This window comes from Culex quinquefasciatus, chromosome 3 (genome assembly GCF_015732765.1).
Source record: "Culex quinquefasciatus strain JHB chromosome 3, VPISU_Cqui_1.0_pri_paternal, whole genome shotgun sequence".
In the NCBI taxonomy this organism is placed as follows: domain Eukaryota; kingdom Metazoa; phylum Arthropoda; class Insecta; order Diptera; family Culicidae; genus Culex; species Culex quinquefasciatus.
The window spans coordinates 187,529,158-187,555,476 of NC_051863.1; the positions used below are offsets into that span (position 1 = coordinate 187,529,158).

Below are 26,319 nucleotides of genomic sequence, written 5' to 3' on the forward strand. Positions count from 1 at the left end.
CATGATTCCACCCATTGAACTAGCGCCCCGTTCATAAAATTCTCAATTTCACGGAGAGACATGATGGATTAACACGCGGACTGTTATTTGAGGTATGCACTGCGCTTTAGAAGCTTACTGAATAGTGGTAGTACCCAGTCGTCTGTTAAATACGGATATTTAGGTATACGTTATGCCTCCATACCTGCTTGCCGACACTCGCTGCCAAATCGATACAAAACTAGCTTACCTGGCTTATGGTAGAAGAAAACAAAATTGTGAAATCGTTTATACGATTTTTGTCGAAATTAGTATTACTAAATTAAATCTTACGATCTTCTGTTACCAAGCTGTGATCCCGAAATATGGAATGGGCTCCAAATCTCTAAGAATCAGCCAAGATGTAAAATTGAAAAGTGACAAGTCACTCCCATTGACGGTACTTCACATCACGAATCCACCCTTGTTTATCTGCTTGAAGTAGCACCAGTAGCCACACATCTCGCGGACTTGAGCTCTAATTTAGCATCAGCAAATCGGACACTCTCAGCATCCTCCCCTCCCAAGTCCGGACCAGTCTGGCTGAAATTAAACACATAAATTACTGGTTCCAGAACTTCCCGACTATTGCTGCGGGGGTTGTGCGTCCATCCGTGCGTGCAACGTAAGCGCAGTACCACGCGCGCTAATTACCGCGCTGTAATTCAATTACAAAACAGTTATTTCTTCTCATCGCCATCATCGTGATGTCGAAGCGGTCTTATGCTCGCTATGTTGGCAAGACGTATCTCGTGACCGTCATCGCCGTCGTCGTCGTCGGTCGTTGATTTCAAGTTTTGTTACGCTTTCCGCTAAGAATTCCACGGCGTTTGCAGAAGATGGCCGATGGCCCTGAAAGCTGGTATTGCACATCAGAGAGATCAATGCCGAAGGTTGATGGGTTATTCGACGTGGGAGCAACTTGTGACAGATTGTTGGTGCCATTGGACTGGGTCAAGTGCGTTTTGAAGCTGGAATGCGGCTGGTGGTAATTAACTGATCTTCTTGATACTGGACAGTTAGAAAGGTTCAAGATCATAGACTAAGCTCGCTGAACTTGATTTTGTTTAATTACGACTCGTTTTGACCAGAAACTCGATGGCACTTCACTGCTGATACAAACGTACCGTGTCTCGTTACAAGTACACAACGGATTCATGTCGTAACACGTTACGTAACGCTACATACCGAGCCCGTGACTGTAGTGTCAACATCGCAACCGGTTTCTAGAACCATGCGCACACACACCTCAGGTAGACTGTTCTAAGCTGAGCTTGCAATCGATATTGCTTTTCCCTCTTCGATTAGAACGCCTGAGTAACATGATTCCTTCGGTTGTTTTCAATCAAGAACTTCGATGTAACAACACTGCGAGTTCGATCCGAAATTACGAAACGTCTCTGCCCGGTGCATCGTCGTCGTTCAGAATGAGTAACTTGTTCTTCAACTTAATTACCGATGCACAAGGTACATTGTGCGGTTTCGTTTTGCGGGACTTACGTCGTCGTCGTCGTCGTCCCTGAGATTCTAGATATAAGGTTACACCGAGCCGCATTCGAACCTGTTTACTTCTTTTCGTTGCGTTCAGTTAGTGGTGAATAATTACCCATCGTCACCGATTGGGACTTTGGACCCTTCTTAAGAGGTTCAGGCGATGCTGCTTCTGCCGCTATAAGTTGGTGTGTCGTATTTCACGATAATGCACTCTCCTCGGGTTGCAACTCACGATGATGATGATGGTAGTGACGACGTGTTTAGTGACACCTTCTCGCCAAGGGCGCATCACGCATAATCTATATCTCTTCAGCAGGAGAGTGCACCACCAAATCGGGAGGGGACGTTCTGGAACCTCTTCCCGGCAAGCTATTTTTATGCACGCACGCACGTTCGTTGAGTTGATTTATACGCCATTCTTTGCCAGCCAAAGTTGGGAAAACGGAATGAATAAAGTCATGTATGCGAGAGAGGGAGGGGAAGCACTGACTTCTTTTGGGTGACTTATGATGTCGCGTGACTGCGGCGGCGGCGATGAGATATGGGTTCGGCGTTGTTGTTGTTCTCGGTGTCTGGGGTGCAGCAAATCTTGCACGTCTGAAGTGTTTCCGGTTGCGGGGGAAAAGAAATCCCAAATGCAGAACGCAACTGCATTGAGGTGATGTACCCCCCGAAAATCCTTCAACCGCAAATTGACGGTGGAGAGGATTATACCGTGGAAACAATTATTTTTATGACGTTTGAAAATTATTTTTACACCGAAAGGGGATTCTTCAACAATTTGTCAGATGTTGCTAAAATGTATTGTGCTAATGGCTGGCAATTTCTTTTAAATTTCAGTCAAAATTGATATGTGTTGGTAATATTTGAATACCTAATAAATGTTTCTGTGAGTTCTTGTAAAGTTATTGAGGAATGGGGGTTTGATCTTCATTCCGGGTACTATTTTTATATAAAAAAAAAAAAGAAATATAACCAGGAATATTTTTTGATGAGAACTCTTTAAACTAAAAATGTACGGAATTACTAGTAAACTGGTCAACAATATAAATGCACAAAATACTAAAAAATATATATGGAAAATCTTATAACAGAATCAGTAAAGAAGAGCAAACGTTACTCACTATGAACTCCAATAGGAGATATCGAAATAGACGTTAATCCTGTTATGTAATTTATTTTCGAAAATTGTTTTTTCCTCGTTTTTAAGAACTCGGGCAGACGGTAATAACAAAATTCATGCCATTTCAGTATCAAATACTGTTAAAATAACAGAAAGTGTTATGGAATCTTCTTGAAAAATATAGTATTGCATAAGGCTTTAATAACAGTTTATGTTATCATAACAAAATTTGTAATTGGTCTGATATTGGTTGAATGCCAAAACAACTTTGGAATAACTTGTTTTGTTATGGAAGAATAACTCAAACTGTTATTAGGATGATCGGATTAGTTGTTAAAATAACAAAAAAAATAATAACAAAGATTTGTTCGAAGAAAATTAAAAATGTTATATGTATGTTATTACAATAACAATCCAATAACACAAAATTCATAACGACGAATATCAAATCTTGTTATAAATAACAAGAAATGTTATTGACCTAGTATTTTCAAATATCAAACAAATTTATTCCCAAGTTATTTCTGTCTGCTCGGGATGCAACTTTTTGCAACTTTTATTCTACGAAAAATTTTACTTCTTTTTTTTTCTTCACAGAAAAAAATATGAGAGAGAGAGCATGAGCATGAGCATGAGAGATCACCCATGGTTGCCCCTCCGTTGCTGAACAGAACCGTAATATCCTTTCAGCACTAATGACCATAGGCTTCAACAATCTAATGGTGTTTCCCTTATCAACAGCATGTATGAATGCGCTGAAAAGATAAAACACCATGATTGCCAAAACTAGATCAGTTGCGAATAGGTAACAGTCATTGGCCACCAACGGCGCCCGCCATGTCAGTTTGTAGACCTCGAGTTTAAGGGACGGAATTTTAGTTAGCGCAGGTTGCTACTAGGGCAGCTGATTTACTCTGTGCTTACACCCCACAAGCGCCAGAAACCTGAAAATTTGTTAGTAGGGTAGGGTATTTGGTCAGGATTCATCATAGAAGATGATGATGCGACCCAAAATCATAGTGTTTGTTGAAAGGTATTATATCTTATTCTCAAGGCAAACAATCGGATGCTGCGGATGAGACATTTCCCGTTTATCGGTTGTTAAATTTTAAATTAAATGGTTTAATCTTAGACAGCCGACTGTGGAAAGATAGAACCAAAATCATTTATAATTATAGAATTAAGGATTAAACAGTGTAACTTTTTAAATTGAGATTTTTACGAGTTTTAAATGATTGATGGTTAGCGAGGTACTGATTGACGAAGCGAACGACGAGTTACGATGTTTATCGAGCTGAAAAGGCATGATAAGTTTTTGTTGTTGCACACCGACGACGAACGCGAAAAATCCTGCGACCCGACGGAACGACATCGCAAATCGGATTCTGCTTCACTTTTCTAAGGGGCTAAGGGAAAATCTCCACGGTGTCCTCAAGTTAGTTTCGCTTGGAGTTGGATGGTTTTGGGAAGGTAAAGGTCTAGAATACACTCCAAGCAAGAAAAGCAACTAGCGACGCGACGCGTTGTTACTCCAATTCGATTTACCTAATAACATTAAAAAAATAACTATTTGCTACCCTTATTAACTCCTCTTTGCCGTGCATGTTTGTAATGTAATTACTATATTATTAAAACACAAAAACCTCGACGAACTCAACCGGCGACGTGCTTTCCGATTCACGGTGATAAAGGAAAGACTGATTTCATCACTACTAGCAAAAAAAACGCTAAAATCACCATCATTCCGTCAGAGCAATCGCGTGGCCCCGCTGACCACATTCGACTCGATTGTTATGTTTTACGCCATATTTTTTTTTACACACACACATACACACACACATTTTCATACATAAAATAACATAGAACGTGCTCACCGGAGTCCACCAAAAAATGCTCATTGTTGTCCGGTGTCGCCAAGCCCAGCATCACTCTCAGCATGCTACGCAGTTGCCCGCCTTGCTAGGTTAATGTTGTATCCTACTCTCCGGGCAACAGAAGAGCGTTGAACGTTGTCCTCCTCTTATCACTTAACACTTTTAGCAATCACAGGGCTGCCACCGCTCCCGGTCTCGTTTCCGCACAAACAGATGCAGCCGCTAACATAAGAACCTAGAAGGAAGCTGCCTCTCTTCATGCGGCAGTTGGCCGCATCCCTCCACAGTACTTAAAACCAGCACAATCCCCCCTCACTGCACACCTATTTTAGCACTCACAACCAACACGATTGAGTTGACGTTTTGTGTCATCGTCAAACCACTTCAATCGAACGCAAAGCCACATAAAGCAAATCAATATGAAACGTAAACCTAAAATTCTTAAAACACCACTCAATTGGCAGAGTTCGTCGTGCACCAATGAGTATTTTAATTGAAATTTTCGAAACTCGTTTTGTTTATGTTTACATCGCATCACCTCGGAAGACGTCAAAACAACCTTTTTTCTTCACAGAAAAAAATATGTGAATTTACTCGACACGGAAAAATATATCACATGTAAATTAAGTTGATGTAAACTTGAGATTCGACGTAAACGATTGGATCACACGTAAAGTCATGTTTTTACGGATAATTTTATGCAAATTTACATCAAATTGGATTTAAATTTAAATGTTTAATGACGTGCATAAGTGTTACATCATAAATGATGAAACATTCGAAAATATTTTGTGTGTGTTGTTGTTGATATTTTGGCTTATTCTACCAGCTCTTTTCATTCTGTATTTATTACCTGTTAAGTTTTTTTATATTTTTCAGCCATTTTTTATTTCATTTTATTTTTGCTTGTGCTCACATTTCCTACTATATCATGGTACTAAATCATTTAAATTGAAAAATGAGGATAGACATAGTCTGGCACATTAATAAATTACTGCATACAGTTAAAGTTGACCCCAGAAAAATGTTATTTTTATAACATCAGCAAAATCACAAAAAAAACAAGTAAAATTTCCATCCTAAAACTTTCTTAAATATTAAGAGTTCTTCTTTCCAAAGGTTTAACAAAAAATGGTTGAAAAAGAGATTTTTAGTAAAATTTTTAGATCGAAGGATTGGGTTGTAAATGGTTAGGGTTTAAATTTTAAAAAGTTATGAGTTATTCGTGTATGATATGATATGATTTTTGAGACACAAGGTCGAAAAGACAAAAGGTATAATTCCAAAACTGAACAAAAAGGTCGATAGTAAGAATATGAGACAAAGTCTTACATCTTTCTTTTTTTCTCCGTGTCTCTGTGATGTTGTAGTTAGTTCAGCCATTATTTCATACATGAATTGTTTAATATTTTTACATTTTTTCAAAACAAAGTATTTTTGTCACAGTTTCTTTGATTTTTTCCATTATTTCAAAAATGAATATGTCATCTAAACGTTTTTAGAGAAAAGGCCTAAAATTGAAGAAACAAACTTAAACTCGCCTAAACTTTTTCAACATTATTTCTGTTTTATCTAAAATGTAAGTTTTCCCTTTCTATGAAAATAATTTATTCTAGTTTCTGTATATTTTCTAGGGTTTAAACACTTTTGACTTTAGAGCAATTCCATGTCAAATAGGGAATCGGTTGTACCAGACCCTCTCCGATTTCAATGAAACTTTGTAGACATGTTATTAGAGCGTCCAATTTCCCGGGGTTACAAAATTCTCGGGAAACGGGAAATTTTCAACAAGTTTCCCGGGAAATCCCGGGAATTCCCGGGAAATTTGAAATTCAACGGAAATCATTCTCATCCTGTTTCTAATCAATATTTTGCAACACATTTGTATAGAACAGCAACTTTAATGATCAAAATAAATGTTAGGATCAATTAATTGCTTGACTGCTTGTTAAAAAAATCATCCAGCTTTGAGAAAATATATAAATTTTATAATTTTTTAGGCTGTCTTTAAATCGTACCAAATCGAAAAAAATCAGAATTTTTTGTTGAGAAGTAGTATTCTTTTAATCAAATTGTTTGAACAGTAAAAATCTATGGCAACATACAATTGCTTTTAAATTTTTCTCAGTGACCATAAATTGAAATGAAAAAAAAAATCATGCAGAAATATTGTTTATCATGGCAAATAACTTCTAACAGAATAAGTATTTTCTACATGTGAATAAATAGATAATCATTGAATTTGCCTTAAAAATCTAATTTCTGGCGCTTTTTAACTTGAAACACTATTTCATGAAACCACAACTCAAAGTTTTCAAATATATGAAGCGAGTTTGGAAAATATGGTTGCATTTTTTGGGTTGATTCCATATTATACGAATTTTTTTTAACGATTTTTCATGGTTTCATTTATGGTATGATTTTTGTTAAGTTAAGTTAGGTGTAGAAGTGGTTGAAATTAATCGATATTTTTATATTTAACCCTGTTACGCCCTTGGTAGCTCACGTGCTTCATAAATTTATAACTTTAAGCTGTAATTTCTCGAATACTTTTAAACAAATTCGTCTCGCAGAACCCTTTTTGAAAAATTTAATTATGTCAATTCAAATTCAATTCAAAAATAAATATTATCTGAAGTAAACCTTGACATGAAATTTACAGACAAACTAATCAGTTCAATATGAACAATAGATTGCAATGAATAAAATAAATCAAGTTTAATAATTATTATTTTTTTGTATAATTTCAATACATTGGTGCAGAAAGGTAGGAAAATGTATACCTCCGCTTGCATTTCGGGAATTCCCGGGAAATTTACAAATTTCCCGGGAAACGGGACATATTTTTTTCCGGGAATTCCCGGGATTTCCCGGGAATTTTTTTCCCGGGACGGGAAATTGGACGCTCTACATGTTATCCTACGCTTATATAAGCCATTTTTGTGTATATGGAGCCAGTTACACTCGATATTGACATTTGAGAAGGGCGTAGGTGTTTTAAATAGTTTTGTATTTCGTAATTTAAATATTGCTGTATCCCGAAGCCGTTGCATCGTATCAAAAAGAGGTCAAACACAAACTTGTAGGAAATTTTTGCCTTTCGAAAAAAATACACTGAAAGAAAAAAACACTCCATTTTATGAGTTTTTTTTTATTTTTAAGTTTAAAAGTCAAATTTGAAGGCGATTTTTTTCGTTCAAAATTTTTGTGAAAATAGCCTAAGATGTTAATGTTTCGACTATCCTAAGGTTTGTATGGGACTTCGGATAATCGAATCACGAACATTTTTTTTCTTGCTTTTAACATCAAATTCGAATTCTGCGTCTCCATTTTAGTCAAATTTGAATGGTTGATTGCCTATTAATTTGAGAAATACATTTTTTTAAATTCGAAAAATTCAAAATCGCTGCCATTTTGGCCGCCATCTTGGATTTAAAAACTCTAAATCACTTTAGAGTAGTTCAGGGGTCATACTTTAGCTCGACCATCAAAAATAAGACAGCGAAAAAAAATAGTTTTTTTGGTGTTCGATTATCCGAAGTGAAATTTAGCCAAGGCCTTCGGATAATCGAGTCTGGACTGTAGCCATTTTCAACAAAGTCCACTGTAAACATCCCTCGCACAATGGCGCCCTTTTGGTGCACCATTAATTTCCTGACACTTTGCTCTTATATTTTCAGTGTTTACATAACTTGCACTACATAGACTAGTTTCTTTTACCCTGGTACAGGCCCGTAGCCAGGGGGGGGGCTTCCGGGCTGCAGCCCCCCCCGAAATTTTTTCCAATTTTTTTAAAATTGAACTTCCTTAAAAAAATCTTAAATCAATGATTGTGTGTTCTCTTCCCAGAAATAATTTGTAAGATAGAGAATCAAGAATTGATTGATCAAACTAAGTAATTTGCCTGTCCATTGATGGGCTCAGTTTTTGTAGATTATGGATCCAAAATTTGGATATTTAAAAATTGAGCTGCAGATTTGAACATTGTTCCATTCAGTAACATCTCATTTATCTTATAGTTTTAGCATTACATTGGTTAGGATGGTCCAAATCTGGGCTTACTTGGGGCTATCCCCTGAAATCAAAGATTTACGCATCACTAGCCTAAGTTCCAAAATTTGAGCTTTTTCTGACCACTGACCACCAAGTTTGGGCAAAATCGTCAAATTGTATGGAGAAAAGCAACTGTTGACCAATGGAAGGCGCAATAACTATCCAGTTCTTATCAATTTTCAGAACTAATATCTTCTTTAAATTTGGAAAAACTTTCCCGAAGACACCTTATTTTTTGGGTTTTTGCTAAAAGTTATTAACCTTCGAAAATAGCAATTTCCGAGCGGACCGCTCTAAGGGGCTACATAGAAATAATTACCGCCATCTGGGGCGAATCGGGACTACAGTCTAAATAGGGACAGCAAAAATCCTTAGATCTTGTTGTCTTATTTTTGATTGTAGAACTTAAGTATGACCCCTGAAGAACCATAAAATAATTTAGAATTTTTGGATTCAATGTGGCGGTCAAAATGGAGGTCAAGAAATATTTCTGGTGTTTTTTTTAAAGGTCTAATAAACCAAATTTCCAGTTTTTGCTTTTGGGTGCTTTTGAAACCGTCAGGGTATTAAAAACACCCAAAATCAAAAACTTGGTGTATTGGACCATTAAAAACAGATGCCGAATTTGATGTTAAAAACAAGCAAATAAAACATGCCGATTTCATTTCTTTCTGATTCGGTTATCCGAAGTCCTTCGAACTTCGGATAATCGAAACTTTGATAATCGAGGCTTCGGCTAGTCGAATTTGGATTGTAAAATTAATAGCCCTCCTTTATTTGCATTAAAACCTTTAAACTGTTAATACATGTTTTTCTCTACATTTTTCAAAATTTATCATAATTTCTCAAAAATATTTAGATTTTGTTTTCAAAAACGAAAGCATTTAATATGAAAAACATTTGAGTGAATTTTGACTATTATCAGAAATACAATTCTAATTTTATCGTTTTGGTTTTAAGAATATGGTTAGTTACATATCTAAGACCTTAGAGAAAAATGCTTGAGAAATATCTGTGTGTATTTTTTTATTACTTTTTCGTAAACCTTTTTTCCGAAACCACTCGTCCAAAATGCTTTCTTTTGGTCACATTTTTTAGTTTCCACCGTGGCCAATCTCCAATTTTTATTTAATATATCAAAAATCGGAAGATCAACTAAGTGAATACTTATTGTCAACTAATTTTCACTTTGTGCATGAGCTTGCGATTTTTAAAGGAAGAAATAAAATGATAAAAATATTCAAAACGTTAAAAAATTTAAGCTTGGATTCAAAAACTCTGAAATTAAATTAATTAAACATCATTTTCAAATTGTATAATTTCTGATCAATAATTCATTTTCAAACTATTTAATTTCTATTTTTTGGATTTTACAGATTAGAATTTGCATTTTGAAAATTAAAAAATTTCTTTATTATTTTTTTTATAATTTCTTATTTCTGAATATCAATTGTAAATATTTTCCAAAGTTTATGTTGCCACCTTTTCAAAATGGACCAAAAAACAGAGAGCAAAAACAATATTAAAAAAATAGCTTCACAATTTTAATGGAAATAACTTATTTCGATTAAGTCTTTTTAGGACCAGCGACCAGGTAGGTCCGGAAAACAAATTTGAAATGTTTTTCCTGCTTTGATAATCATATACGACATGTTTGGGCTCGTTTAAAAATATTTAGAATTTTTGTAACATGTCACGGAACCGCGGAAAGTTTTTTCTCACGAAAAAAGGATTTCGCCATCAGCTATATATTTTGAAAACTAATGATGCAAAACAACTGTACTGATTTAAAGTGTGTTTTGAACACTTTTAAAATAATAAAACCATAGCTTGTAGTTTTGATTTGTAACCCTCTCAACTTTGGTCAGATATTAGTGACATAAACTTCAGAAAATATTCGCAACGGCTAATTGAAGATTTAAAATTTTACACTTTCAAAATTCTAAATTTTCATAATTTTTGATTTAAATTTTTTGGTATAAGACAAAGAAATGCCAGAAATCAAAAATAAAAATAATAAAAACATAAAAAATTAAGATAACAATTCAACAGAATAATATCAAAAATCTGCAATTCAAAAATTAAAAAATCTAAAACTGAAAAATTAATAAAATAATTGATACTTAAGAAATCCTAAACTAAAAAAATCATTTTAAAATTAAGTTATTCAAAATCCAATAAATTATGTTTTTCAATCTTAATTTTTGGATGCTTTAAATATTTTTATGTTTGAATTCTAGTATTCCTAAATCAATTTATATTTACCAGAAAATTAAGTTATTTTTGTAATGGCTTTTCCCTTATTTCAGCATTTTAAGATTCAGCGTTTTGATAGTCAGCTTCATGAGGCAATTCTTCAATATTATTTAAGCGAATACATTATTTTCAAACGTTATTTTCAGTCGCATCCAAATAAACAAATCAAAATCTCATCAACACATATTGCTCCCGAAGAAATATCAAATGACGCTTTTGTTTCTGTTCCTTTTCAGCTGCGTACCGCTTAAGAGAAGTCTTTTCGTAAACCTTTTCTTGACCGTTCCTTGAGATTTTTTGTGTGGAGTTTTAAGAGTCTCCGTACTACAGGACATTTTTAAAATTTTCGTTTGAAAGTAAAATATAGTTCTTGTAGCAAAATTCAGACTAAGATTTGATTTACAGGAAAATGTAATTGATTTAAGAATTCTTACATAAAGTATTCTTTACTTTTAAAACAAAAATTTAAGATAATAATTACACATGATTATTTCAAAAAATCAGAAATTCCAAAATGAAAAAATCAAATACATAAAAATATAAAATAATTACAACTAAAAAAATCCTTAAATTATAAAAAAACATTTTTAAATAAAGATATTCAAAAATAATTTTCAGTCATTTCAATAAATTCTGTTTTAATAATCTTAATTTTTGATGCTTCGAATATTGGTATGTTTGAATTCAAGTGCAGACTAAGATTAGATTTACAGGATAAAACTAATCAATTTATGAATTCTTACATAAAGTTTTCTTTATTTTTAATTTAGCAAGGTTTCGTAAATATAAATTTTCTAAACCATAAAATGTGCAGAATTTTGTTCCTAGAGTCAAGATATTGCTTGAACAAACATCGATTTTAATAAATGGTTACAATCCTAAATTATTAAACATGTATATTAGGGTGCCCAGAAAAAATGACCCCCTGCTCCACAAGCGGAAAACGGTTTTTTGGGTTTTTTTAAGCATCTGTGTAAATTTTGAGCGGAATTGGATGAGTTTAACCCATTGATACTCGAGCCTAAAGTTGGTGAAAAAAACTTTTTTCATACAAAAATGACTTTTTTAAATTCCCAATAACTTTTCAGGATCAAGTTTTACAGCTTTGGTGTGTTCTACAAAGTTGTAGAGCATTAAATTTCCGATAAGAATCTCACTTTTGAGAATATTTGGATGGTAGTAGCGCACCATGTAGACCAAACCGTAAGAAACTTGGGATTCCCATACATTTTTTCGATTTTTCCCATACAAACTTCACCTCCGAGTATCAATGGGTAAATGTTGACCGATTTTGCTCATATTTGGCCCAGAGTTCTAAAATAGCTCAAGGAACAATATTCAGCTTGTGGAGCGAGGTTTGGAAAAAAGTCCCATATTGTGGGCACCCTAATGTATATAGATTAAAATTTTATTAAAAAATTATCTTTAGAATTGAGATCCGATTAAATTTTTTTGTCATGTTTTAAAATTTTATTTTTGCTCAAATTCTGGACCAATTTTCAGAATACAATGAGTAATGAATTTGAAAATGGCGTTTAGTCGGAATATTAAAGTTAAACATGATTCGTTTTAATGTTTGATGCAATCGAGGAAAATTTTAACGGTTACATATGCATTTAAAAATGGTTACATATGCATTATTAACAACTCTTCCAGTGAATATTTTGGCGTTAAAAATTAATTTAATACATTTTATCTAAATTTTTTAACACATTAAAATTAAACACAGGCACTGATTTTTTTTCTTCAAATATATATTTATTATAGGCCTACACAGAAAAAAAAGTGAATTTACTCGACACGGAAAAAATGAATCACATGTAAACTCAGTTGATGTAAACTTGAGATTCGACGTATTTTTTTTGTTGCCATGGAGACACTTCAGAAGCTGAAATTTCAACGATTATATTTTTTTGTATTTCATTAAAATTATTTATTTTTTAGAGCACCAGGAGCTTCGCAAAATATGAAATGGCTTCAATAGCTAAGAACAATAAAAATAAAACATTGTTTAAGTTTGTTTATAAAATTTTAAGAAAAACAAATATTCCAGTTATGAGTTTTATGTTGTGCTAGAAAAAATTAAAAATGTAAGATAAACCATCACAATTATCACACAGCTGAAAATGTAAATCCAGACGGTTTAAAATTTCTCTCAGTATAAAATACAGAAAACATAATACTTATGGTTAGATAAATCGATATTTCTTTTAAAAAAAAATTATGCTTTCAAAAATTTGATTCAAGTTAAGTATATTTTAAATTTAGCGACGTTTATCACGAAATTGGATTACAATTAAACAATTCAAGAAAATGTTAAAAAACACTTTCTCTACTCCTTTAATACAAACTAGCTGTTAAAATAAAGAAAAAAATGACGAACGAGTTTCTTCAATAAATACATTGATAACTTAATATGAAAATCTTCGAAAACTTTTTGCATACATTACATTAAAATTTTACAATTCATCTCAATAATTATACCACAAACCAAGTGATGGTATAAATGATTTGCTGATTTTTATACTCCTTGAATTTTTGCACCCAAGCCCCCCCCCGAACAAAAATCCTGGCTACGGCCCTGCCCTGGTAGTTGCCCCGGCTCCGTGGGAACCACCATCTTTCTGCTCTCTTCCAACACGCAAGACGATTCTTGCAACATTTCCTCCACCCTCCTCCCCTGTGGGGTGTGATCGCGACGCTCCGTTATTTACGCGCCGACATCGCATAAAGTCTGGTTTATTTCTGCACACCATTCTGAAATATTATCATCCGGTCTGGTCGTTGGTTTTGCTAGAGTACAATGTTGTACATTATTGACGGGATTTCCCAAGGAGAAGAGGGCGTTCAATTTTTAGGTAAACATTTGCACTCTAGCAAAAACGGAAATTATCCCACTAGCTTAAATGTATCGACTTCGACGTTCCTGTTACGAAATTTACTGCCTCAGGGTGGTTTATTGCGCTCGGTGCAGCACTTAATTCAAGTGAAAGCAAAATAAACCGACGCAATAATTCGCGACTTTGTGAAGGTCGCACCGTCATTAAACATAAATCCTTAATCTGCTCGATCCGAGACTAAGCCGAACTCTTGCTGTCTGCTCTCTTCCACAGATCAATGGGAATCCTATTACCTCCAGTGTCACAGGTGACCAACACTCGAATCAACATGACCCAGCACCATCGCAACCGAAGTTTAGACAGTGCCCTGCAGCGGATACCAGAGGTAAGAACCTTCCGCATATCGTCCCCAAGCAACCAGATTCTAATCGCTCTTTGTTCCGCAGGTCGAAGTATCGTCGCCAAGTGCCGAATCGGAAAACACCCTGTGCACCAACTCGATCCTCGGCGCGACCATGTGCACCAAGATCATCCAGTCGTCGTCGACGAACCCGACCAACACGCCGACGGCGGTGCAGACGCGGGGGTCACGGCGCGGACAGCGGCAGCAGTAGCGGAACCAGCAGCAATCGGAGCAGTGGGGCCGGACTGGACGGGAGCGGGCCTGGATCTGCGCTAGGTAAGTGATGGCGATGCCGGAAGGGAGGTTTGGTTGGACTAAATATGTTGACTTTTCATTTGTAGTACCTGGAACGAGGACGACGGACAAGGCCGAGGGCGGGGAGGAGCGTTGAGTCGGAAGGAAAGTGACGCCAAAAAGCGGGAAGATCTGACCAGCCTGGGTTCGGACGATTCCGGTAAGTGTGTTTGATGGTTTTGACGATGCTTGGGTAAGAAAACGTTGGAACTAAGCGCTCAGCAAAAATCCTTGTGTTTAGGTTCGAAATGCATTTTATTGTTCGAGTTTATTTAGTTTCTAGATTACTTTTTCAAAACAATCAATGCGCCATAGGTTTCCTTAACAAAAAAAGCGAAATTTACTCTACATTAGAAGATGTGAGAACTAAAATTGCCGTCACGAAGGCAATCAGAAGTATGCCCACAATACTGAAGGAAACATATGTTTCCACCAAACTATTCGTGATTCCATGATAATTGGCAGTAATACATTCGTCGTATTTTTTCGTGATTTTCTCAAACATTCTGCAGTCGCATACTTCAGGATTCCCAGTCGAAGCATTTGCCAATGTGAATTGACTTTGCCCAATCAATCTGCCAGTGGAGTCCAAGTTCGCCACCGTCAATCCATCGGCGTTGTCCGTGATTCTGATCCGTTCCCGTCGGAAGACGGTACATTTCCGCGGGTTAATATCGGGGTATGGCCGTAGACATTCGTCCTCCAAGAGGAATGCTTTCGAGAAGAACGTGCTTCCATTACAGATGAAATTCAACGAAAATGTTTCCGCCTTCGTCACGGTCAACGTAAGCGAAGCGATCAGTCTAAGGCAGCTCTTGTCTCGAACACTAGCGGTCACGTCCAGAACCGCTCCCATGGACTCGGTTTGCGCCGGATAGTCCTGGGTAGGATTCATTGCAAACTTTTCAAACTGCCGAACGGTACAGTTTGAGCTGGCTGATCGGTCCGATGGTCTGGCAATAGAACAATCGTATAGATCACAACTGGCTGGGATTTGGGTTGTTCCAACCCGGAGCACCATTTTTGGCAACAGCAGAAGTATGACAAAACTTGTAGACGGCTTCATTGTTGCTATAACATTGTGTGATTCATGCAGGGATATTTGGGAGAAGTCCGCATTGTTTGAAGAGACATTAGTGTTGTGACATTCCGATATTGACGGATCAGCTGGGGTTGCTCAATGAACCAACTGATTGATGGTCAAATATTTTTCCATGTAGCGGCCTCTGCTACCAATCTATGGATATGAGTTCAAATCTACTCCATCTCAATCCCAAGAACACAACTTCTTCACATACTTTGATCTTTGATATTGAGTTAACCTAAAGAGATTGTCTTTTAATTCCTTTCAGTAATAAACTTATTATACTTTCGATGATGTTAGCACCACAATCGCCGTTACAAAGGCTACCAAAAGTACGACCACGAGGCCAAAGGCGAAATATTTTTCCGCCAAGTTCTCCGAATAGCCGTGACGGTCAGCATTTGAACAACCGTTGTACTTGGCGGCGATTTTTTCAAATATGCTGCAGTCACACGTTCCAAGCTTCCCGGTTGAAGCATTTCCGAAAGTAAATTTAGCCTGCGCAATCAACCCACCGGTGGAGTCCAAATTCGCCACCGTCAACCCATCGACGTGGTTCGTAATTCTCAGCCGTTCCCGCCGGAAGACGGTGCATTTTCGCAGATCAATACTATGGTAGAACCGGAGACATCCGCCCTCCAGGAGGAATCCTGTAGAGAAGAATGGCGGGGTTCCATCGCACATGAAATTCAGCGAATATGTTTCCGTCATGTTCACGGTCAGCGTGAGCGAAGCGGTCAAGCGCAGGCAACTGGCGTTCTGCACACTAGCGGCTGCGTCCAGGAACGCTCCCATGGAATCGGTGCGCGCCGGATGGAATTGGACGAGATGCATTCCCACCTTGTTGAGCTGGTCAAAGGTACAGTTTGAGTTGGCGGAACTGTTCGATGGTCTGGCAATAGAGCAATCGTACAGCTCGCAATCGGGCTGGGTTTGAGAGGATCCAAAGCGGAGGACCATTAACGGAAACAGTATGATAGCACTCGTGGACGGTTTCATTGTTGTTCTAACAGTGTGAGCATGGTTTTATCATTCAGGGACATGTTGGTGCAGTCAGCATTGTTTGTAGAGAAATTACGGTTTACTCAACAGAAAATTGTTCTTGAGAAATCGTTGCGTTTGTACTAAGTATTTGGAAGATTTCGTCTACTTAACATAACAGAGCCTAACGGGCTTGTAGCATGTGCCACAATGGTCAATTCAATAATCTTGGTCAATTTGATTGCTACCAAGGCTTCGCCCGTATAGCCCCGGAGAACCCAGGCGACTTTTAAAAGTGAACGGATAATCATTTTATGAACAAACAATTTTTATGATTTGTTTTAATTTTCGTACTTTTAACATTTTTAATTTCAGTTCTGCGGTTCCATTTTAGTCAAAGTTTATTACCAAATTCTCAATATTCCCACAATATTTTATAATCGCTATCGTGGGTCTCGTGGCGCAGGGGTAGCGGCTTCGGCTGCCGATCCCGATGATGCTATGAGACGCGGGTTCGATTCCCGCCTTATCCACTGAGCTTCTATCGGATGGTGAAGTAAAACGTCGGTCCCGGTTTCTCCTGTCTCGTCAGAGGCGCTGGAGCAGAAATCCCACGTTAGAGGAAGGCCATGCCCCGGGGGGCGTAGTGCCAATAGTTTCGTTTTTCGTTTTTTTATCTTGGCCGCCAACTTGGGTTTAAAAATTGTAGATCGCTTTAAAGTAGTTTACTGCCCATGTTCGCATAAATGTCCCATATGCAAAAACAGCAAACTGAGAAAAACTCATTTGAAGTTTGTCCCACACATAAGGCTATGTGTTAAGTTTTCGTGAAAAAACTGGAGTTCCTCCTGATTTCTAGAACAAAGTACTGGATGTTATAGGCTTTTCGGAAAGAGCACACGATTTTGAACCAAACTGCATCATTAACTCAAAAACGATGAAAATGCATATGGGACATTTATGCGATCATGGGCAGTTTAGGAGTCATACTTAAAGCGGTATGCGCACTTCGGATGGAACCGGTCAAGAAAAAAAAATTAAATGTGCAACAGCGGCAGCGAAGGCAAGCCAGAGAGGGTAAAAAAAAGCCTCAAGAAATAGTTCCCTCTACTTTGTTCTGCTGTTCGTGAAGCCATTTCCTGAACCCTTTTCTTGGGAGGTGCGTATTGGCCCTAAGCTGGACAAACAAAAAGAGAAACCCCTTTTGATAGATCATAACAAACAACCACCTCTTTCAATCGTGCAGAGCTCGTTTGTTAGAATTTGGCCCATGATTGCTGTCACCACACTTACTCACACAAGCAAGAAAGAGATGGAAAACAAGTAAGAGCATGTGTTATCGTGTCGCCCGACTGTTTGATGGTTGTGCTCGGCATTCTCTCGTATTAACTTCGTGTGTGTCAACCGGCTGTCGCATCAAAATAACGATCTAAACTTTTTGATTTTTTTCCCAAATTGTTGAACCACTTCGCTGTCTTCGTCGAAGTTGATCCCTGGAAAACGAACTATTAGCTCATAAGCTCTCGCGATAAATATTCCCCTCTCTGGAGTTTTCGCTATGAGTCCCGAGCTGCCGAGAGTATCTTGCTCATGCTCTCCTCCGCTCGTGAACGGGCCAGCTCGCGAGTCATATTTGCCCGCGAGCAAGATGTAAAACGACTTGGCAACGAAAAAAACAACACAACAATTGAATTTACCACCGCGTCGTTCGCATTCATACGCCTGATAAACAAATTGCTTACTTGAAATGAGAGCGAGAGCGCGAGCGAAGAGAGGAAAGGACTACAAGGAAAATCATTTTCCCGAAAATTCCATATCCCCGAAAAAATTTGTTTCAAGAATTTTAATTTTGAGCAATTCTCTACGAGATCGGTATTTTTTTTTTAATTTTAATTTTTGTATTTTTTAATCCGGCTGAAACTTTTATGGTGCTTTCGGTGTGCCCAAAAAAGCCATTTTGCATCATTAGTTTGTCCATATCATTTTCCTTGCAAATTTGGCAGCTGTCCATACATAAATGATGTATGAAAATTCAAAAATCTGTATCTTTTGAAGGAATATTTTGACCGATTTGGTGTCTTCGGCAAAGTTGTAAGTATGGATAAGGACTACACTGAAAAAATTATACAAGGTAAAAAAATGGTTATTCTTAATTTAACTTTTTGTCACTAAAACTAGATTTGCAAAAAAAAAAACAATTTTTAATTTTTTTCAATTTTTAATATGTTTTAGGAGACATCACATGCCAACTTTTCAGAATTTTCCAGGTTGTGCAAAAAAAAAAAAAAAATTGACCCAGTTTTGAATTTATTAATCAATACAGATTTTTTTTTCAAAAAATCGAAATATTGATCGCAAAAATTTTCAACTTTATTTTTCGATGTAAAATCAAATTTGCAATCAAAAAGTACTCTTGATTTTGATTAAAAAAAAAATGCACCGTTTTCTAGTCACTAAGGCCGATGCAAATATTTAAAAAAGTTTTTTTTCCCTCGGCCCTGGCCGAGGTCAAGGGGGCAAAAAAATAAAAAATTAAAAATTTAAATAACAAGCCATAGTCTTCACATTTAAATGAAAAAGTGTTTTAAAATGCATTTTACACTAGTTCAGTTGTTTTGCAATCATTAGTTTTCAAAAATCTAAGATCTGACAAAAACAAAAATTGTATCGAAAAAAAAGATTTTGCATCGAAAATTTTCAAAAAATCTTAAGATTTTTTAATAAACCCAAACATGCTAAAAATGATTTTAAAAGCAGGAGAAAGTATTTTAATTTGATTTCAGCTGGTTGCACTTGAATTTTCATTGAAATTTTGAAGTTTATTGTAAAAATATTTTTTTTGCCCCCTGATTTTTCGGGCCAATTTTGAAGGGGGGGGGACAAAAACTTTTAAAAATATTTGTACCAGCCTAAAGGTCGTATCAACAAAGTTCAAAAAAGCAAATGATAGAAAATTTTCTCAGCTTTCCAAAAATATATATTTTTTTAAGTTGGCAAACATGTGCACTGATTTAAAAAAATTAAAAACAGCGACTATTTTCAAACAAAGTTACCTAAAATGGCTTTAACTTGAAAACAGTGCACTTTATCAAAATTTCACTAAAGTACCTTTTGATTGCAAATTTTTTTTTTTTTTATTGAAAATTAAAGAGGCTTTACATAATATGTTTTCGCCTCTGGATGAGGGGTTTTTCTGTTAAACACACTTTTCTTACTTGAACCTAAGCAGTTTGCTCCAGGACAATAGTTCTGGCAGCTTGAACTGCGCTTTTTTGGAATTTCTTCTTGATATGTTTCAGGATGGCTAGCACTAGCTGCAAAGCCACTATTATTAGTATTATTGTTATCTTCACGCCAGACTGCTCTAGCGCCTCCGTGTGGACCTCCTGGTTTTCTATTACGGTGACCTGCTGGTCACCTATTTGTTTAACTTGTTCCTCCTTGCTCTGGTCGTGTCCCATGATGATCTCTTCTCTTGGATGCTGTCCTTTTCTGCTGGGTGTTCTCCTCCACGATTGGCTGTGGTCCTCTCCTGTTGCAAGTGTGACTTTGTATGATATGGTATTTGTGGTTATCGACCCATTTATAGTTGATTTTTGGTATCACTTTTGCTTCAATCAGGGATTTAAATTTCGTTTCTCAGCTTTATGCTGTTAATGAATTTAATCATATTATTTGCTTTTTCAGCATCGTCAGCCAGGGCTTCCCTGAGGTTTGCTGGTATGCTGTTTTTTTTCCTTTCCGTTGCAAATCCAATACAGTCAACGATTATGTGTTTAATCGTTAGTGCTTGGTTGCATCGTTGGCACTTTGGCCATTCACTTTTTTCGAGTAAATGCTTATGTGTAATTTTTGAGTGGCCAATTCTCATTCTAGTGAGGATTACGTCATCCTTTCTGTTTTCCATAATTGTATTTTTGAACATTTGAACGGTGTTTTTAATTTCTCTTAGCTTGTTGTTTTGGATTCTGGTCCATTCGTGTTGCCAATTAATTGTAATTTTGTTCATGATAATTTTTTTGGTTTCTTCTGCGAGGATTTCGTTTTGGTCAATTGTTAGTTTTTTGGTGGCTTCTTTCGCTTCTTTGTCGGCTCTTTCGTTGCCCAGTATTCCTAGATGGCTAGGAACCCACATGAATGTTACGGCTGATCCTTTTCTGGAAATTTGGGTATTGAGTCTGTGGACTCTGTCTTTAAAGTAATTTTTTGTTTTGGCTTTTGCCAAATTGCTAATGGCGCTCAGAGAGTCAGTGCAGATCACATAGTCTTTGATTGCTGACTGATGATTTATCCAATGTAGAGCTTCTACTATTGCTGCACTTTCTGCATGGAATATACTGCTTTGGCCGTTAATTCTTTTCCGAATAACTCCTTCATTATGCACCACGCTATATGCCGTTCTGTCATTTATTTTCGATCCATCGGTATAGATCATGTCGCTAAATTTGTATTTGTTGTTTTTTCTTTGTAAGAATAGATTGCACAATTCCAGATCACTTGCGTTTTGGTCTTTTTTGGCTTTAAGGAATTTATCAATGTTTAATGGTTTTTTTTCCCACGGTTGACATTTTGGTATCTTGAAGCAGCATACTTTTGGCAATTTAATGCTTAATTCTGTCATGTAATTTTCTGCTCTGTTTGTTAGGTTATTTTCTGCAATCGGTGGACTTTCGTTCCACATTTCGCCTGAGCTGTCGCTGGAGTAAGCTTCGGTTGTATCATCAACGTTGTCCAAATCATTGCTTGCTGTTTTGCCCGTTTTTACTGCATAGCTTATCGTTCTTTGCTTTATTACAGATTTTATATCAATCATGCCCAATTCAGCTTGCAAACTTTTAATAGGACTTGTGTGGAAGGCCCCGGTGATTTGTCTCATGGCTTGATTTTGTACTTTAGTATATGGGTCAAGATCCTTCTCGTTTGTACCAGATATAAGTGCAGCTGCGTAAAGCATTTTTTCTTCTATTGTTGATTTGTATATTTTTGTTAGTGTTTTTCTGTCTCCACCCCACGATTGATTGGAGATGTATTTTAAATAATTGAGTCTTTGACGGCATTCTGCTGCAGTCTTTTCGATGTGTTTTCTGTAGTTAAGAGTTTGGTCCAATATAACTCCAAGGCATTTGTGCTGTCTGATTCTTGGGATGATTTTGTTATTTAGTTTGATATTGAACTCCACATCTGGATTTTTCATTCGAGGTTTTTTGAATATGATTGTTGCACTTTTTTCGGCAGATATTTGGAATCCAGTCCTCTTCTCCCATTTCTCGATTTCAACCATGGCTTTCTGTAACACTTCACTTGTCTCTTTGTTGGATCTTCCGGTAGCTATCAGAGCCACATCATCTGCATATATTATTGTTTTAATGTTTTGGTTCGTTTCTTCTGTAACTGTGTTAATGGCAATTAAAAATAGAGTAACACTTAACACCGAACCTTGGCATAATCCGGTGTCCATGGTTACTTCCTTTGACATGACTCCGTTTGCTTTCACACGAAATGTTTTTTCCTTTAGAATTTTCTGTATGTAGTTAACCATTTTCCCGCCTATATTCCATGAAACTAGTTTTTCAAGGACTAGGTGTCTCCATGTTGTATCATATGCTTTTTTAATATCCAGGAAGACGGCTTGAGTAAAGTAATTTTTACTCATTCCTTCTCTTATTGTGTCCTCAAGTTCCGTTAGATAATCGACTGTCGATTTTCCTTTTCGAAATGCATATTGGTGTTGATAAATTAGGTTTCGCGATTCCATTACAAACATTAGTCTGTTATTCACCATACGTTCTAGTAGTTTCCCCAGACAGCTGTTTAGATAAATTGGTCTATAATTGTTAGGGTTATTTTTTTCTCCTTTTCCTTTGTATATTGGTACTACCGTCGCTTTTCTCCATGTTTTTGGGTATGTTGCTGTATTCCATAAGTGATTGTATGCCTTTAACAATTTAATTTTGCAGTCCACAGGTAACTTTTTAATCATGTCATAGTGGATTCCGTCAGGTCCAGGTGATGAGCCTTTTGTACTTTCAAGTGCTTCGTCCATTTCAATCATTGTAAATTCGTTGTTATATCCAGCCTCATCTGTTGGGATAATGATACCTTGTTTTTCTTTGAGATTTTTCTGGTTAATGAAATCTTTGCTGTAATTTTCATTACTTGATATTTTACCAAAAGCTTTTGCTAATTCATTGGCAATATCTTGGTTTGTTACTGCTTTTCTATCTTGATTTTTAATTTCACGAATGAGTGTTCCTTTACTTTTTCCTTTCAGTTTTCTGTAATTGTTCCACATTTCTTTAGAAGTGGTGTTCACATTGAATGTTTCGACAAATTTTTTCCATGATTCTTTTTGAGCTTTTATAACAAGCTCTCTGGCGGCATTTCTTTTATTTTGGAATTCCTGTAGTTTTAATTTTCCGTCCTCACTATCTTTGTTAGCCTTACGCAAAGCTCTCAATGCTTTTTTCCTTTTTTTAATGGCGATTTCCACTTCTTTGTTCCACCATGGGACTCTTTTTTTCCTGTTACTGTTTGTAGTGCTCTTTGGGATGGCTATTTCTGCACTTTTGATGATTTTTTCTGTTATTTCCTCTATTTGCTCTTGCGGGTCTTCTTTATTATCAAATTGTATGGTATTTTGATATGTTTCCCAGTCTGCATCTTCGATATTCCATTTGCTCGACTGTGCAGCTTCTTCATACTGGTTTTTTAATAATGTTGTAGTCACAGGGAAGTGGTCGCTTCCATAGTTGTCATCCATTACTGATACTTCGATGTCTCCACTAAGGTTACTTGAACAAATAATTAGGTCAAGTATGGATTTACTCCTGTTGAGTTGCTTATGTAGGTTATTTCATCATCATTCATAACATTTAGATTGTTGTCATTAAGTATCTCTTCTATGATTTTTCCTCTTGTAGTGGTTTTTGTGGCTCCCCATAATTGGTTATGAGCGTTAAAGTCCCCCATTATAATGAGAGGCTTTTTAACTTGGTCTATTACTTCTTGTAGGTCCTTTTTATCGATTTTCTTATCCGGTGGTATGTAAATATTAACCAAGTTGAGGTTTACTGGGGGCTCGATGTAAGCTGCGATTGCTTCAATATTATCAGTGGTTGTGATATCTATTTCCTGAAAAGTGAATTCATTTTTGATTCCAATTAGTACTCCACCTGCTGCTCTTGCTCCAGCAGTTCTTTTTTTGTGTATAGTTTGATATCCATTTATTTTTGACTGACGTTCATCTTTGCACATTGTTTCCTGTAGACATATAGCCACAGGGTTTTCCTCTTTTAGTAATATCGATAATTCCTGCTTGCTTGTGTTAATCCCTTGTATATTCCACGTTATTATTTTATCCAGACATTTAATGTTTTTTGTTTGGTTGGTCATTTTTGTTGTGTTGATTTTTGGTTTTTATTCGTCGTCCATGTCCGTTCCTTCATCAGAATTAATCGGGGTTTTTTCATTTATGAGTGGTAGCATTTTTTTGGTTTTCCTTTTTGGTGATAGGGTTTTTTCCTTGGGAAACTTTCCCAGCAGCGAGAATGTTTTAATTTTATCTTCAAGCTTGTTGCATTTTTTAACCAAGGAGTCATATTCCCTTTCTGCTTTTTTCCTTTCATCAGATTCCAGTTTTTTTGCTTTTAATGCTTTTTCTAGGTCTTTTTGTAATTCTTCCACCATCGCTTCAAGTTGTTTAATTTTTTCAGTTAAATCGTCAATTGTTTTTTCATACTTTTTTTGATCTTCTTTTTGTTTTTTATCATCTAGTGAAAGTGATTTTTTGCAGGCATCAGCATATCCGCTTTTGGATTCTTTTTCTACCAGGATTTTTGCATCTTTAAATGCGATATTTTTATCAAATTTCAACTTGATGATCTTGGTTTCTTTGATTTTCGCTGGGCATTCGCGGTCTAATGTATGATGTGCATTTTTGCACACCGCGCATTTAATTTCAGACACACAAACCCCCTCATGGTGGTTTTCGCTACATCTGGCACATTTTTTCTCTCTTTTACATTTTTCCGTAGCATGCCCGAAAGCCAGGCAATTAAAACACCTGAACGGGCTAGGGTAATAAGTCCTAGTCTTGATCAGGTTGAATGCTATTTTTATTTCGGTTAACGGATTTGGCGTGTTGTAGGTTAGCAGAAATGTGTTTGTGGGAGTCACCTTTCCATCTACCTTTTTATTAAATCGTTTGACCTTTTCGATCATTGGATAGGTTTTCTTGAGCTCAAGTAAAATCTCTTCGTCATTTAAGCCCTTAAGCTCAAATGAAGAGATAATATTTTTTGAGTAATTCCTGGTGGGGTGCTCAGATATTTCGATGTTCAGACCATTTTCGAGTCGTTTCAGATTAAGCAGACTACTAACCTGCTTCTCAGTTTTGCACTCAATGTGATAACAACCATCCTTCTGGAGTCTGAGGCTTGTCAGCTCCCCGACGTGATCACTAAGATGTTTCCCGATAATAAAAGGGGAGACATCGTTCATAGATAGATCCTGGTCAGTTCTCCTTATTATTAGGATCTTCCCTCTCTGCGGGGGCCCCATCGAGAAGGGGCCACCCTCGTCGGGTGGCATTTGGCGCGCACTCGGCAGACACAATGTTCACTTTTTTCGCTTTTGTCAACGTAAGCACCTTTTTCTTGCGGCACTGTGCAGTCCACTTCTGGAGTTTGAAATGGGATACTATGCAATGAGCACTGTAAATTAAACACAACCGTTCCACACGAGGTTACTCAGTAGACTGTGATTGCAAATTTGATTTTACATCGAAAAATTAAGTTGGAAAATTTTTGCGACCAATATTTTGATTTAAAAAAAAATCACTATTGATAAAAAATTGATAACTTGGCAAAGATTGTTTGCAAAATCTGGAATTTTCTGAAAAGTTGGCATTCGATATCCCCTAAAACATATCAAAAAATTAAAATAGTGTTTTTTGCAAATCAAGTTTTAGTGACAAAAAGTTAAATAAAAAATCACAATTTTTTACCGTGTATCATTTTTTTTTCAGTGTACTCCTTATCCATACCTACAACTTAGCCGAAGACATCAAATCGATCAAAATATTTTTGTATGGACTGCCAAATTTGTAAGGAAAATTATATGGACAAACTAATGATGCAAAATGGCTTCTTTGGGCATACCGAAGGCGCCAAAAAAGTTTCAGTCGGATTAAAAAATACAACAAAAAAACGAATGGCTGAAATGAGAGAGAATTGCTATTTTGTGTTTATTTTTTTTTGGGTAAAACTTCGTCTATGAATTCTCTATGTAATTTAGCATAATAAGTTATGTCAAATACAAGGCTTTCTGTAATTTCTAATCATTTTTTGTCTTCGGTAAATTGGTAGGTTAGGATTTGGAATTTTCAGAAAAAATGGCACTAGGAAAAAAAGTCTCAATTTTCTTATTTGACATTTTATTACTAAAAGTTGTATTACCAAGATACATTTACAGTTAAGGATGGTGCAAAATATGGTATCGAGGGAAAATGACAACAGTTTTTGATAAAGAGCATCGTTTTCAAGTTACACGAATTTATTGGTTAAAATTTTCGGGAAGTGTTATTTTTTTCAATAAAAAATATTTAATGATAGTTACTTATAATTCCTATAATACAGTATGTAAAAAAAGTATTTACACCCCTTGGGCACTATGCACATTTTGTGATGAAACATGTAAAAAATTTAAAGTTTGACAGGAACCTAGTACTACGTTTTGTTCAGAAACTCATGCCAAACATTTTGCTACAAAAAGCTCATGAAAAGATGATTTCTATAAAAAGTTATATAACAAATACTATTACGAAAATAAAAAAGGTGCAAAAAAAGTTTGTACACCTTTGGAAAAATTAACACAAATAATGTTATTTGTTGACAAATCAC

The 26,319-nt window shown here is 36.2% G+C and overlaps 1 protein-coding gene across 1 annotated transcript in view; it reads left to right on the forward strand.

Moving 5' to 3' along the window:
* Positions 1-26,319, forward strand: part of LOC6053530 — a 258,989-nt gene that overhangs the window by 223,636 nt on the left and 9,034 nt on the right. Inside the window, 4 exon segments of the mRNA XM_038263395.1 lie at positions 13,932-14,043; positions 14,105-14,244; positions 14,246-14,369; positions 14,416-14,515. Of these exon segments, the coding sequence (XP_038119323.1) occupies positions 13,932-14,043; positions 14,105-14,244; positions 14,246-14,369; positions 14,416-14,515 (476 nt within the window).